This window comes from Canis lupus, chromosome 15, assembly GCF_011100685.1.
Source record: "Canis lupus familiaris isolate Mischka breed German Shepherd chromosome 15, alternate assembly UU_Cfam_GSD_1.0, whole genome shotgun sequence".
Taxonomy (NCBI): Eukaryota; Metazoa; Chordata; class Mammalia; order Carnivora; family Canidae; genus Canis; species Canis lupus.
The window spans coordinates 25,015,354-25,030,618 of NC_049236.1; the positions used below are offsets into that span (position 1 = coordinate 25,015,354).

Genomic DNA, 15,265 nt, shown 5'->3' on the forward strand with positions numbered 1-15,265 from the left:
TTAAAGAGCTCCAGAGAGAAAAGTGTCTGGACTTCCTGTTTGCTTCCTTAATTTATTTCTTGGTTATTCAAGTTTGGTCACTGAATGACATCTGTATTAGAAAGTACTGTGTACTGGATGTCAATAAATTTTAATGGTGGCCTTAATATCTCCTTGTCTCCCCATTCTTGTATGAAATATCTCTCTGCCTTCCATGACAAATTAGAGAGTTGCTGGTGGTTTGTGGACCAAATGTTTGGGTACTTTGAGTAGGCTCCTCTGTGTTAGTTTTAAATTAGAGTGTTTTCCTCCTTGCCTATCTGTTTTTCATCAGGGATCATATATTCTTGTGTCCAAAAAGACTCTCTGATTTAACTGTGAGGCTGATTTTATTGTAGGGATGTCTGTGTATCCTGTCATCGCAGGCAACCCTGGTGAAACTTCCCATGTTGTGTGTGTATGTTGCTGCAATATGTTCAAAGTCTGATCTTTCTCAGATGTATGTGTGTGTGTAGCTTTTATAGCCGAAAAGGGATGCAGGCCGCACAATTTCTGCCAGGATATGTTTTCTATTATATTTTGTAATATGAAATTATAGGTTCGTTTTTGGCTTTCATAAAGCTGCCTTTTTCACCCGTCACTGGAAGACAACTAACACCTTCCTTTGACTCACGTTTTCCAAGACTCCTTCGTGTTAAAAGAAGACTTTCGTTTTGAAATGCAGAAATTAAAAGAATATGGTACAAAAGCATTTTTTTATGGCTTTATTGAGTCTTGAGGGCAGATATATGGATTCCAGACCAAATGCAATAATAGACTAGGATTTTACTTTCAAATCGTCTTAGAAACACTTCTTGTCGGAGATTTATGGTACATGTGGAAGAACAGGGCTGCTTTGAAGGTTAAATGGAATAGTTTGGAGAGCAGTGTTCAAGGTCTTCCTCTGCCTCTTGTTAAGAATGTGCTCTCTAACTTAACCCGTCCAGCTTCGCTTCCCTGTTTTCTGGCAGTGTGGGGAGGACAGAGTGAGATGGGGGGGGGGGAGGGGGTGCTCTGCAAGCTTTGTCAATCCCCGTGTAAATGTGGAGCAGCCCTGGTGCTCTATGATGTGTGTGTAGTTAGCATGAGGGCCCCATGGGCATGGTCGGGAATTTTTTCCCCTCTGGTGGAGAGCATAGACGAATCCTGGCAGGACTAAGAAGGAGATACCTCTTCAAGTCCTATTTATACTTACAAAGCAGTTCGACCCCTGTCATCAAAACACAGCACCAGACGTGGTATTGGAGAAATAAGCCTTTGTGTGCCATCTAGTTTCCCTGAAAGTCCGACGGATAAACAGGAGAGTGTATGTAATTGCATATGACGGGCACCCCGGGAGAGTCAGATGTGTTCTCCTGTAAAGGCTGCTGAAACAAAATACCACAAACGAGAAGACTTCAACAACAGAAATTTATCTTCTCATGGTTCTAGAAGGGAAAAGTCTGAGATCAAGGTGTAGGCAGGTTGGGATTCCCCTGAGGCCTCTGCTTGGCTTGCAGAAGGCCACCTTTTCTCCATGGGCTCCTCTGTATGAGTGTCCCCAATGTCTGTCTAAATGTCCTTTTTTGATAAGGGCACTGGTTAGATTGCAGTAAGGGCCGGCCCACTCTACTGGCCTCATTGTAACTTCATTACCTTTTTAAAGGCCTTCCTTCTCTCCAACGGTGGTCACATTCCATGGTACCCATGCTAGAGGTTCAACATCTGATTTTTTTTTTTTTTTTTTTTTTTTTTGTCAGGGAGCACCATTTAGCCCATAACAGAGAGAGAGCGGTGGATAAGGAATTGAGATTTGCATTCCAGCGTGGGTGGCTCTGAAATGTACTGATGCCATTGTGTCAGGCAGGACTCTTGTCAGGCCCATATCTGCCCACATCCGCTTACTCATGGGGTGGGGACAAGGATCCAAGATAATCGTGAACATGAGCACATTCTGTAAAATGTAAAAGTCTGATACAGATGCAAGGTGGTATTATCCTATGCCTACCTGTGAGGGATACAATGGCAACATGTGGAAATTTTTAAGTGGAAGAGACAAAGGATCATGGCAAACATTTCCCCATAAGAAGTTTCTTGGCTATTCTCTTTGGCTGCCGGAGAAGCGTGGATAAAGAAAGGTGATTTGGTTTAAGACTTGATTTGGAGAAGCCGGGAGTTAGGCTAACAGATAAGCCAGATGTCTGGACAGGGCAGTACAAATGTCTTTCCTCCCCCATCACCTGTTTTCTTAGAGTCAGTTTCTTGGTTTAAATTTTTGTCCACTGACTCCTATGGTTTGTCAGTACTCAGGCTGTGCACTCTCAGTGGGGGCACAAGCAGGGGTCATAGTCAGAAAGTACTTTTCTTGTTTACCTAAGTGGAGGTTATAACTTCTCCTTGAGGTTGTGACTCTTTTTTTTTTTTTTTAAGGGATCATATTTGCGTAATTGGGAGAAACTACCAGCACTTAGTATATCTGGTCTGAAATTGTAAAGTACTCTTTATGTAAAAGATAAGTGTTTTAAATGAAGAGATGTATTCTCAGCTTGCCATTCCTACCTTTTTAGAGTGCATTTGGATAATCTAATCCTTAAGGACAAAGATGCATCTTCTTTTATTCTGTAAAAGCACAAAAAACAAGACCATGCACAAAATTGGTGTTCTTGAATTCTTTGTGATTATACTTGTATTTTTTTCTCTTGGAATCGGGAACCAGTGGAGCTGCTGCTTCTGCTTCTTCTTCCTCTTCCTCTCCCTCTTCCTCTTCCTCTTCCTCTTCTTCCATTTACTTGAGAGAGAGAGAGAGAGATTGAGAGAGAGAGAGAGAGAGAGAGAGCAAGAGTACAGAGGGAGAAGAGCGAGAGGCAGACCCCCATTGAGCAGGGAGGCCAGCACATGGGGCTCAATCCCAGGACCCCAGGATCATGACCTGAGGTGAAGGCAGACGCTTCACTGACTGAGCCACCCAGGAGCCCCAGAGCCCATTCATTGTTGAAAGCTTTGAATGTCATGAAAATCTATTCTCTGATACTTATTTATTCTCTTAAATCATAGTCAAACATTTGTTGTTTTCTGTAAATAAAAAAATTAAAAAGAAATCAGTTATCCTTCAAAACATATCACTACTGGGGATCCTTGGGTGGCTCAGTGCTTTAGCACTTGCCTTCAGCCCAGAGTGTGATCCTGGGGTCCCAGGATCGAGTCTCCCATCAGGCTCCAAAACATGCTTCTCCCTCTGCCCTGTGTCTCTGCCTCTCTCTCTTTGTCTTTCATGAATAAATAAATAAATAAATCTTAAAAAATAATAATAATTAAAAAAAAAGAACATATCACTACTGCTCAAGACTCCAGTGTAAGGGAAACAGTGTGTGATCTATTAAATGCCAAAAATATTTTTAATCATCTTTTTATAGGCCTAATTTATGAAAGCCTATGAAACTGACTGAAATTCATAAATGATATAATGTAGTGTACTAAAGTGGCTCATATACTTGAATTAACTTTTTGGAGCAAAAAACCTTCATAATAACCCTTCTGGTGCTAATTTCAAGACTTAAAAAAGTGGAATCAGGATATTTTCTTTAAGCTTTAAAGTTGAGACTCTGATTGAATTTAGTACAGTGTGGAGGAGGTGAGTTGTGACTATAATATTTTATTATGTCAGGATGGCATGATATGAATACAGTGAACAATTATGTAGAAAAATATTAATATTTTCATCATGCGAATTGCAAGGTACTGCAAATATTTTAAGGTGTTAAGAAGCTAATGTTAAGGTAGAGGATTCTTTTAATCAGTGAAGTGAAATGCTTGGAGTGTGGTTTTCCTGATACTCTCAGGCTGTTAGTTTTTGCTCTAATCTCATAAAATGCTTTCCATATAAATACTTTAAAAAACATGTTTAGGCAACTGACCATTTAATTTGGAAATGAACATCTTTCTTCCAAATGGATTATTAATTAGCTTTTTAGGATAACTTACACTTTTTTTTTCTTGGATATTTCCCGTAGGAATTCTGAAAATGACAGTTTTGATTTATCTGAGGAATCATAGATACTTGAAAAAATATTGAACCAAGTTTCCTTCTCCACAGTTTCTGCCCATAACAGAAACAGGTATCTGGGCAAACTCTGGACTTGGTTGGGGAAGAAGCCACCTCATCTGAGGAATGTCTAGGAGAGTGAATGTCTAGCAGCTCTGGGCGTAGGTCACTTGCAGTTGGGACTAGTTTGAAATAGAAGCTTACTTTTCTTTTTTTTTTTTTTTCCTTTCCTTTTCTTTTTATTTTTTTGAGGGGAGGGCATTGAGGGCGGGGCAGGGGAGCATTGCTATGTTAGATGAAGTTCATAAAGCTCCTTTATTGCTCATAGGAAAAACTCCCAAAGGCATGGAAGAAGGGTCCACGAAGAATGTTCCTTTAGTAACAAGGCTGAGCATTCTTAGACTTACTTTGCACAAAGCAAGCAATTACTCGAGGGCCCTGTCCCTTGGATGTGTGACAACAGGCCTTTTATTACTCCCAGCAGCCTCTTTTCATTCAACATCTACAGGGTGGCAATTCAAAAAAAAAAAAATTTTTTTTTTTTTTTTTTAAGTGCCAGTTGTTTAGGAAGCCATCATCTCTGCCATGGAAGGATTTTAGTCTAGTAGGGGGAGATCAAGATAGAAACAAGCAAATTTAGTAATGTGTTACATATGGTATGATGATAAATTCATCCCAAAACTATTTCTCCTGGGACCTTGCAACCTAACACTGCTCCCACTAGTCCAGCACCCAGACACTGAGATTTACTTGCCTTACCCTAAGTTCCTCAAGGAATCTGAAATACATTGCTTATCTCCAAACTGAGACAGGCTCTCAATGTTATGGTGTTTCTCATTCCCCTCTCCTGTTAGACAAGTATTTACATATTAACTGGAGCTTTCTAAATATAATGGCTTATCCCTAAAGAGGAACTCTAATGAAGGGATTATAGGTTAAGTGGCAAATGGATGCCAAAGACATTTGGGTAAGCCAATTAACCTGATGGTTTTTTCACAGTTAATTATCATTGAATGAGCAGAGGTTAGTGCCCAGAGTGAGTGAACTACTTTTAGATGAAAGTGATAATTTCCTATATATGTAAAACAATGAAGAATTTTCCAAAGAATTTTTCTAAAAGGTGAGTGCAGCTTATAAGTCCCAATCATTTCTAGTTGGAATTCAGTTCATCAGAAACACATGGAATGCCTACTGTGTGCTAGGCTCCAAAAGATAAATTAGATGCTTTTCTATTTCTTAAAAGTTAACAGTGGTTGGGGAAATAAATAAAGCAAGTTCTACCAAGACAATGATTGCATCAAACCCAAAGAGCATTAGGGAGATTGATATCCAGCCAAATTCCCATACATCTCGCGAAGGTCAGTAGTACAAGACAGAGTAATGCCAGTGATTCCATCCCTCAAACTTTGTTCACTCTAGCAAACTAACCGATTGTATTTTTTCAGACCCCAAACTTACCACCTCCTGTCTGACTCACGATCTTTGCAAATATTGACCTTCAGCCTGGCAATATCCTCTTACTCCTTCATATAACTCCTTCCATGTATGCAGACATGCTTTTCTCAGGGAGGTGGACCTGTGTTCTTTGTTGTTGTTATTGCTTTTCTAAAGATTTTATTTATTCCGACTTGAGAGAGGGCGAGAGCATGAGAGAGCACAAGCCAGGGGAAAAGGGAGAGGGAGAAGCAGACTCCCACTGAATAGGGACCCCCATACAGGGCTCAATCCCAGGCTCCCGGATCATGACCTGAGCCACCCAGGTGCCCCAGCTTTGGGTCTTCTAAGACTATTGGGAGTTTGTTCTCTTCTCCTTTAGCAATCAGGATTTCATATTGGAGGAGTATTTTCATACTATAGTGAAATTGTACACCTATTTGCCTCCTCTACTAAGCTGTTTCGCAAAGTTGATGAGTCTGTTTTGCTCACCCTGCTGTCTGCAGTGCCCTGTATAATGTCTAGTCCATCACTGAGTAAATGAATATATGAATAAGTAAATGATTTCCTTTTTTTTTTTTTTTTTTTTTTTTAGTAACTAATTTTCTTACGACAAAATTCCTTTTTCGGGGGAGCAGTGATTTCAGTAGGGGATGGAAGAGGGAATTTTAGAATTACCTGTGCCCCATTTTAATACATTTTTTTCCTCCCACAACTTCCGAAATGTCTTCCACATATCATCCCATTTAGGATCCCTATTAATTATAGCAAGAAGTCAATGTGATTAATGGGAATGTGTCTGTACTCCGTGTCAAAATCAAGCGTATTTGCAACAATAGCTAGGAAAGACTTTGGGGAGACTGTGGCATCACAAATGATCATGGAGCACTGAAGCATATTTGGACAGATATAACTGGATGAAGAAGAGCAGTCCGGACAGAAGAAGGAAAGAAATGGTTTGAGCAAAGGCCTAGAGTCTGGGAAGTTTGGATGACATTAAGATGCCTATGGAGAAGTAATGGGAGATTGGCCTAGAGGCATAATGGGGATGGTTATGAATGCTGGGCTGTGAAGGGTGTTTATTATGGTAAGAAATAGGGCATGATGAGGGATTTTTATGGAGCAGAGTAGTAGTGTTAGGTTCCATTTCAGGAAGTTTCTGTCTCTGCAGCAAGTGTATCGTGGATCAAAGAGGGAGAGAAAGCAGTCAGGGATGACTATTTACTTCAGTTTAGCAAATATTTATTGTGAGCCTGTTATGCGTTGGGCACTGGGAGGAAACATAGAGCATAATTCCTTCCATGAGGGGACTTAAGCCTAACGAAGGAAAGTGAACAAGCAGTTTTAGTAAGCATGCTAAGCAGTGCGGGCAGGAAATAATAAAAGCCCGAATGAGACTAGCACAGAGTTAGAGGCAGATTCAACGGAAACTTGCGAATTGGATTTTCTCTGAGGTTCGGAATAGTGTTAAAATATCCTTAACCAATTTTAAAATGGATGTAGGAGCAAAGAGAGAAGGAGCCCTCATGCATGCACAACTTTGATGGCAGTGTTGGAGGGATAACGGTATTTTAATAAAGGGCTTGTATGAAAAAGGGGATGGATTGTGAGGAAAATGACATAGATTCAATCTTACTAAGCTAAAGATACTAAAAAGACAACTAACAGTATTGATACTTCCAGTGTGCAGTTTTGTTTAGCACTTTTTTGGTTGTAGATGTCAGAATGGCCATTAAAATTAACTTATGAGTAAGGGGCATTTATTGGTTTGTTTAAGAGTGCTAGCTGCAGGCATGACAGGATCCAGCTGCAGTAGGAATGGCCTCTTTGTCTCCTAGATTTGGGTTCTTTGGTGTTGGCTTCGTTCTTAGACAGGCTCTGTCTTCAGGGAATTCTTAAGCAGCCCTTGGATTTCATCTCATTCTTAAAAGATGTTCTTTCTCAGTAGAGTGTCGGGGCTGTATTTGACTCTGATTGACCTGGCTTCCTGCTAAATCAGTTGTTACAGCCAGGAATGAGGATGGGTGATTAGAGTACACTAATCGGTCAAATCATCTGATGATCTTTCATCAGGAGGTAAGGGCAGCCTCACCCTAGCCATATGGACTGAGAGTAAATGTGGGCTGTTCTTGAAGAAAACCCACAAAAAGCCAAAACCCAGGACACTGTTAAGTAGGGGCAGAAGGGACTCCAAATAACGGCAAGTATCCATTACACAAGACTCTAATTTTTTTAAAGAGATTTTATATTTATTAGAGAGAAAGAGAGTGAGCAGGAGCTGTGGAGAGAGAGAGAGTGAGAAAGAAAAAAAGAAAAGAAAAGAAAAAAAGAAAGGAAGGAAAGGAAGGAAAGAAAGGAAAGGAAAGAAAAAGAAAAGAAAGAAAAAGAAAGAAAGAAAAAGAAAGAAAGAAAGAAAGAAAGAAAGAAAGAAAGAAAGAAAGAAAGAAAGAAAGAAAGAAAAAGAAAAGAAAAGAAAAGAAAGAAAAGCAGACTTTGCACTCCATGCTGAGCCTGATGCAGGGGCTCCGTCCCAGGACCCCAAGATCATGACCTGAGCCAAAGTCAGATGCTTAACCAGCTGAGTCACCCAAGGTGCCCCAAGGCTCTGTAATTTCAAACATTTTGGGTTAACATTGCTTTGTTTGATCTTCAACACAACAGCTTTTGAGAAGCATTGTTACTATCTCCCCATGACAGGTAAGGACGCTGAGCTTTAGGGAGGCCAGCTGGCCAAAGCTGGTCAGTCCTCCTGGTGGCAGTAAAGGAACCAAGATTTCATTACTCTTCCTTCCATTCAGGTCTGGATATCAGCTGGGCATTTGGAGGTGGAGGCTCACGAGCAACACGTAGGTTGGAGGCATAGGTGGAGAAGGCAGCTCTTGAGTTGGAGTGTCGGAGGTGATTGGCCATAGAGGTGGAAAGTGTAGAGAGAAAGAAGGTCAGGGAACAGAACCAGGACAGAAACAACCACCTTCCAGAATGTGAAGGAGATGCTAGCCAAGGAGAGGTAGAAAGAGGTGGCCAAAAAGGTAGGAGCAGACGCAGAAGCCTCATGTGTTAAAGATGAAAGGTGAGATTTCATACATGCTTATTATCTTGAGAGTGTCATTAAAGCTTAGTGGAATTTTAAGTGAGAGACTCATGATCATGATCCATAGATTTTGAAGGCTGTACGCACAGTGCTTGCACTGATGGGTAACATCACTTGTTTGGTGTTGAAGGTAATAATACTAACAACGAGAGCAGCTAACCTATTACATTTATTATGCTACATATACGTGTTATATTACATAGAACAATTTACTTTTTGCTTACTAATTTACTCCTCCTAATGATCCCGTAGGGCAAGCACAGTTATCCTTATTTTACAGATGAGAAAACTGAGGTCACCTTAAGATTCTAGTTTCATTGGCTCTGGAGTCAATTTTCTTACCTTCTGCATTTCACTGACCTTCCGGGGCAGAGACAGGTGTCCTTGGGTGGCCCCGAAGCAGGGCAGGGCAGCAAAGGCCATTCTTTTCCCTCGCTCTTTTGTAGAACAAATTTCAACCCATCAGTTGAATTTTTTCTTTTCTTTTCTTCTTCTTCTTCTCCTTTTTTTTTTTTTTTAATGAAAAGTTTGGCCTTTACTTACCTTTCAGTCGAACAGTTGAAAGCACTTTGGAACAGTGTGCCATTTGACATTCGAAAAAGGGAAGCATTGTTTCTGCTCTGAGGGACTAATGGTCATCATTTATGGTGTTTGTGATTGAAAAGGTCAATGGACAGAAAAAATGGCAGCGAGAGAAACACACCCAAGGACAGTTAGGAGGGCAGTGTCACACCATTCATCAGTTTTATAATAGTGTTGGCCTTCGTCAACATTTCCAAAAGGAAAGATCATAAGGCAGCAAAAACAAAGAGCCACAAATGAACAAGACTGGAACAGGTTAAGACCTCCTTGAAGACTCGAGGGACTGGATCTTTTGGCTTCAAAAGACAGTCAGTCATGTTTTCTCTGGAGAGATCTGCCTGCAGTTGTTTCTTTTTCACATCTGCTGCTCCGATGTTCTTCACCTTTCCCAGAGTGGAAAATTTCCTAATTCCTTAGTGTCTCCCTGAATTTTCAACACCGATTCACAAGCAGTAACCTAAGGAATTATATCAGCCTGAAGTTTTGTTTGGAGTTGAGGTTTTTCATTAGCTGAGAAATAGCAGAAGAGGTTTTACTCTTTCCATTTTGGACTCTTGTAAGAAAATGCAAATGGTTGAAAATCTGTTATGCTCGGTGTTGAATGGCTACCTTCTCATTTTGCCGGCAGATTATTTAGATTCTATTAAAGCCCTCTTGGCTCGTATTTTTCGTAATATGATGTGAGGGATGCGTAATGCATCCCTTATCACTGACTTGCATGTGTGACATGACTTATATACTAAAGCCCAGCACAATTTCGTCTTATTTCATGTTCTTTTGCCATAATATTCATCGGTTAAATAAAAACCTGCCTAAGCAGATAACACCCATCAGAATTTTCTCATGCTAAAGTCTCCCTTAGTGTAATGTGTTTTGCACATGGGTAAGATGTTCCTTTGCTCTTCCACTTTTGTTCCAGTAAACTGCCCTCTAAGTTGTTTTTCGACGGTATAAATTTAGGGCTGCGGCTCATCGAAGTTTTCTCTCCTGGTGTAATTATGAGATTTGTTAATTCTTTGTTTTGAAGCCCTTGTTTTGTGACAGTGAAGTGAGATGTATAGTATAGCTTGCTGGCTGCTGCAGATTACTAGATTCATTGCCATAAATATAAGAAGTTCAGGCGACTTTGTATAGCTTTTTAAGAATAGGTGTGCTTTTTTCCTGAGAAAGTCTTTGCAGAGTCAATTAGGATGCTGAACTAATAGCATGTAGAAATCCTGGTTTGGGGAACGTTCCTTCTCTATCCTCTCTGGATCTGCCAGTGAAAGGGTGAGGTATGGTCCTGAGCAAAATATGCTCCCCAGCCTTCCTCATTGTGTTAGCAGAGCCTTCTCCCAAAATGCTTCTCTATCAAGCTTTCTACTGCCCCGACGATGATAGTGTGTGCATTTCTGCATTGATACTAGAGAAATTCACATCACTATCACGGTTAATGGTTAGTAGAGGCCAGTTGGCTTTTCATTCTGAATTGCTTGAAATCAGCTCTTTCTGACAACACTGTTTGGCAGTTTTTCATATTTCTTTTAAATTTTAATTATAACCCATCAAGTCTTAAGCAGTTACTTCTGGGTTAGACTCTTGATGAATGTCAAAGCAGGGTGTTTTAATTTAATGGATCCAGAGTAACATCTGTTTCTAATATTTTAAAAGCCAATTTATATGGAAATTCATTTAATACACAGTCGATACACGGAGACTTGTAAAAATAAAAATAAATATGGAAAATCAAACCACGGTGATATAGTGGGTCTTCTGTTAACGGAGGATTTCACTGATGACTAGGTTCAGCTGCTATTACCTGACACCCAAAATCCAACAGTTTAAACAAAATATTGATTTATTTCTCATACAAAATCAGGAGGTTAGCTTAGGGCTGGTACGGTCTACCGTAATAGGGACCCAATTTTCTTCAGTCTTATGCTGTTCTCTGCTGGGTGTGACTTCCATTCCTAAGGATTCCTTATGGGCCAACATGGCTGCTGGAACTCCAGCTGTTACATCTGTGCTTCAGCAAGAACGAGGGAGATTTCACTCGTTTCATGGAGGGAGAGAAGAATGCTAAGCTTGCTTTTTTTTTTTTTTTTTAAAGGACACTTTCTAGAAGTAGTACATAGCACTCTGCTTATGTTCCACTGGTCAAAAATTAGTCACAAGACTGTATTTAGCAGCAGGGGAAGATAGGAAATGAAGTCTTTTTTTCCAGGTGACCTCATACCCAGCTGCAAAGTAAAGATCTGTGATTCTGGGAAAGGGGAGAACAGACAGAGGGGAACAGCTATCTCTGCCATGTTGAATTTTTTTTTTTCATGTTGAATATTTTTTAAGACACGATTTTAATAGAACTTCAGCCTTTTTATTGAGCATCTAGAAGAGTCAACTAGTTCTCGCGAGTAGATAATTTATGTAGAAGAACTAGCATGGTGTTTGGCTCAAAAAAAAAGAGAGTCATCAACTGCTGTTGATAGGTTTTAATTTCTAACCCCTAATTGCATCGAATTTCAGAGACCGTGAGTCAAGATGATTTTATTTTATTTTATTTTTTTAAAGATCTTATTTATTTATTCATGAGAGAAACAGAGAGAGAGAGAGAGAGAGAGGGAGAAGCAGGCTCCATGCAAGGAGTCTGACGCGGGACTTGATCCCGGGTCTTCAGGATCGTGCCCTGGGCTGACAGCAGCGCTAAACCGCTGAGCCACCCAAGCTGCCCCATCAAGGTGATTGTAATAAGAGAGTTTTTGAACACTGTACCCCAGTCTTTTTGAATAATAACAACAGCAGCTCACAGAGCTTAGATGTCATTTATACTAGGTCTCCAGAACACTCTTGTATTGGCAAGACAGCGTTCTTTGCTTTTCTACAAAGAAGATAAATGAACAATTACAAGTGTTTGTTAACAGCTTTCAAAGTAAAATTATTGTCACGGGGTGCCTGGGTGACTCAGTTGGTGAACTGTCTGATTTTGGCTCAGATCAGGATCCTGGGGTCCTGGGATTGAGCCCCACATAGGGCTCCCCACTCAGTGGGGAGTCTCCCTCTCCCCCTCCTTGTACCTCTACCCCTCCTCCTACTTGTGCGCATGTGAGCGCACGCTCTCTCTCTCAAATAAATAAAATCAATCTTTGAAAAAAGAAAACAACTATTATCCTCTTAGAAACCGAAGCTCAGAGAGGTTAATTGGGAAGCAATTTAGAGAAGCAGATAGAAACCAGCATTGCCCCCTCACTTTATCCAACTGGAATACTATTATTTCTACTGGCTGTGTCACCTTGGATAGGTTTCTTAATCTGTTGCATTTTCTTATTTTGGAAGACACTCAGGTAAATTACAGAGCTGTGATTCAGGCATGTTTCCTCTCAGTCCAGGGCTTTTCTATCCTGGATTTTGGTCATATTCAGATCGAAATTTCCTTAACCATACCTGTCTCACAGTCAAAGGCTAAACTAGTGGAGCAGCTAGAGGTAAAAGTCATCAAACAGCTTTTTGTCGTATACTCTCCAGCTACACAGATGCCCACACCCCTTCCAAAGCCCTGATATCAGAGTAGGCAAGAGGTTTCCCTTTATGGAGTAGGTGTCTTGACTATGCCATTTCTCTGTCTTTCTGACACATGTGTTCTGTAAATACAGAGATGGCCTAAGGGAACAAAATAGTCAAGATGTCAAGGTTTCTGGAAGGTTTAATGGCAGAGAGCAGGGACCCGCCACGCTGAATGATTCCATGCCAACATTTGTGCCTTGTCCACATATCCTAGCCCTGTTGGTTCCTTAATATTTGTCTCTACATTGACTTTTTAATTTTTAACAGCTTCATTCTGAGCAAACATCTATGAAATCCAGCTTTGATTTGATAATTAAATTTCCTTTCAAATACGCATTAAAATAAATATAACCATGAACATTTTTACAAGGTTTGCCTGTGTATCTTCTCATACACTTGCAGTGCTTTGTAGATCGCATTTTGGGAATCCCAACAGAGTGGAAATAGCACGAGCCACGGAACTGTACCCTGCTATTGCCAACTGTGTGATTTTGGAAATCATTATTGGTTCTCAACCATAATTTGCTCACTTGAGAGATGTAGATAATATCTGCTTTGTCATTTAAGGATTAAAGAAGATAAAGCTAAGGAGACTATTACAGTCCTGGGTAGAAAGCAAGCTCTCAGCAAATGCTAGGTTATTCTTCCTTGAAGTCTGTTTGGAGATACCAGACATGCAAACCTGGAACTACTAATTCTTTTTGTTTGTTTGTTTGTTTGTTTTGTTTTTTGTTTTTTGTTTTTTTTTTTTTTGAACTACTAATTCTCAAGAGCAGGGCACAAGGCACTTGGTAGAGATAATTGTAAATCCTGTAAGAATTCAGGGAGGGAATGGCTGAAGTTTTCTAGAATGAAGGGGAAAGGGAAACATTTGGATGGGGGGAGAGACATTCTTTCTGGCCTCTCCAGCTCTCCCTTGCTATGCAGAGTGTGGCCCAAGGACCAGTAGCATCAGCATCATCTGGGAGCTTGTTAGAGCTGTGGTATCTCTGGATCCTCCCAAGACCTACTGACAGCACCTGCCTGTTAACAATCCCCACCCCCAGTGATTTATATGTATGGGAAGCTTTGCTCTGGGCCCAGATAGTCTATCCAAAGTTCATTTCTAGGAGGGAGCTCGTGCTGCCTCTAAGCAGATCTCTTGCACCACATGATCAATAGTATCACTTGGGCTGTGCCTTTTAGAAAATGCAGATTCTCAGAACTCATCTCAACCTGCTGCCTGTCATCTGCATTTTTAGCTGGTGTAGCACATGATTTTTAGGGCAGTTGTTTGACAATTGCTGCAGTAAGTCTGAAAGAAACTGCATTATTCTTCAAATGCATTTGCATTCAAACAAACAGATTTTGAGAAGAAATACAGCCCTAATTGTAGTGTTAGTAAGCATTAGGGGGAGGATGGGAATTCAATCTGTATGGAAAGCCTTCCATAAGGCGCATTTGCATTAACCTGGAATCCCATCATACACAGGACAACGGCTTCCAGAAAGGCAGTGTCTTAGCAATGTCACGTCCAGTTGACCCTTGAACAACACAGGTTTGAATTGCATGGGTCCACTTATACATAGTTTTTTTTTTTTTTTTCAACAAATAACGGTGCTATAAAGGCATTTTCTCTTCCTTGTGATTTTTCTTAACATTGCTCTAGCTTACCTTATGCTAAGAATGTGGTATACAACACAACAAGTGAAATATGCATTAATCTACCATTCATGTTGTCGGTGAGGCTTCTGTGAACCGTAGACAGTTAGGCTTTTGGGGAGTCCAGTTATATTTGGATTTCCAACTGCATAAGGGTCAACACCCCTAACCCCCAGGTAGGTCAGGGGTCAACTATTTATTTTTTCTTTTTTGTTTTCTTTCTGTAGTTTATGTTCGATTTTGTTTTTGTTTTTTTTTTTTTTCTTAAAAAAAAAAAACATTTTGTTTTTTAGCCGTGCTATCAAGACGAACCAGGACCTTCTCCCAGAAACTCCGTGGACGCACATTTTCTACAATGATTTCTGGGGGACTCTTCTAACCCACAGCGGCAGCCACAAGTCCTACCGGCCGCTCTGCACGCTTTCTTTCCGCCTGAACCATGCCGTCGGGGGCCTGGATCCCTGGAGCTACCACCTGGTCAACGTCCTGCTGCACGCGGCCGTCACCGGGGTCTTCACAAGCTTCTCGAAGACACTCCTTGGGGATGGATGTTGGACCTTCATGGCTGGCCTGCTGTTCGCCTCTCACCCCATCCACACGGAGGCCGTGGCAGGAATCGTGGGCCGGGCCGACGTCGGGGCCAGCCTCTTCTTCCTCCTGTCCTTGCTCTGCTACATTAAGCACTGCTCTACCAGAGGCTCCTCGGCCAGGACGTGGGGCTGGTTCCTGGGGACGGGCCTCTGCGCAGGATGCAGCATGCTGTGGAAGGAGCAGGGGGTGACCGTGCTGGCCGTGTCCGCAGTTTATGATGTCTTTGTCTTTCACAGGCTGAAAGTGAAGCAGATCTTACCTGCCATCTGCAAAGTAAGTGACTCTTGGCACCTGGGCACCGGCTTTACCGAGCAGCCTCCCGGCCTGCTCCTTCTGCCCCATTTAAAAAA

The 15,265-nt window shown here is 41.1% G+C and overlaps 1 protein-coding gene across 3 annotated transcripts in view; it reads left to right on the top strand.

Annotated features, from left to right (window-relative positions):
• LOC119877031 (protein O-mannosyl-transferase TMTC2) overlaps positions 1-15,265 on the top strand; it is a 387,501-nt gene that overhangs the window by 139,411 nt on the left and 232,825 nt on the right. For 2 of the 3 annotated variants that reach the window (XM_038558567.1, XM_038558566.1), the window contains exon 2: positions 14,618-15,188. The exons of the other annotated variant lie outside the window; for it this stretch is intronic. In XM_038558567.1, the coding sequence (XP_038414495.1) occupies positions 14,618-15,188 (571 nt within the window). The remainder of the gene's footprint in view (positions 1-14,617; positions 15,189-15,265) is intronic. 3 annotated transcript variants of the gene reach the window in all.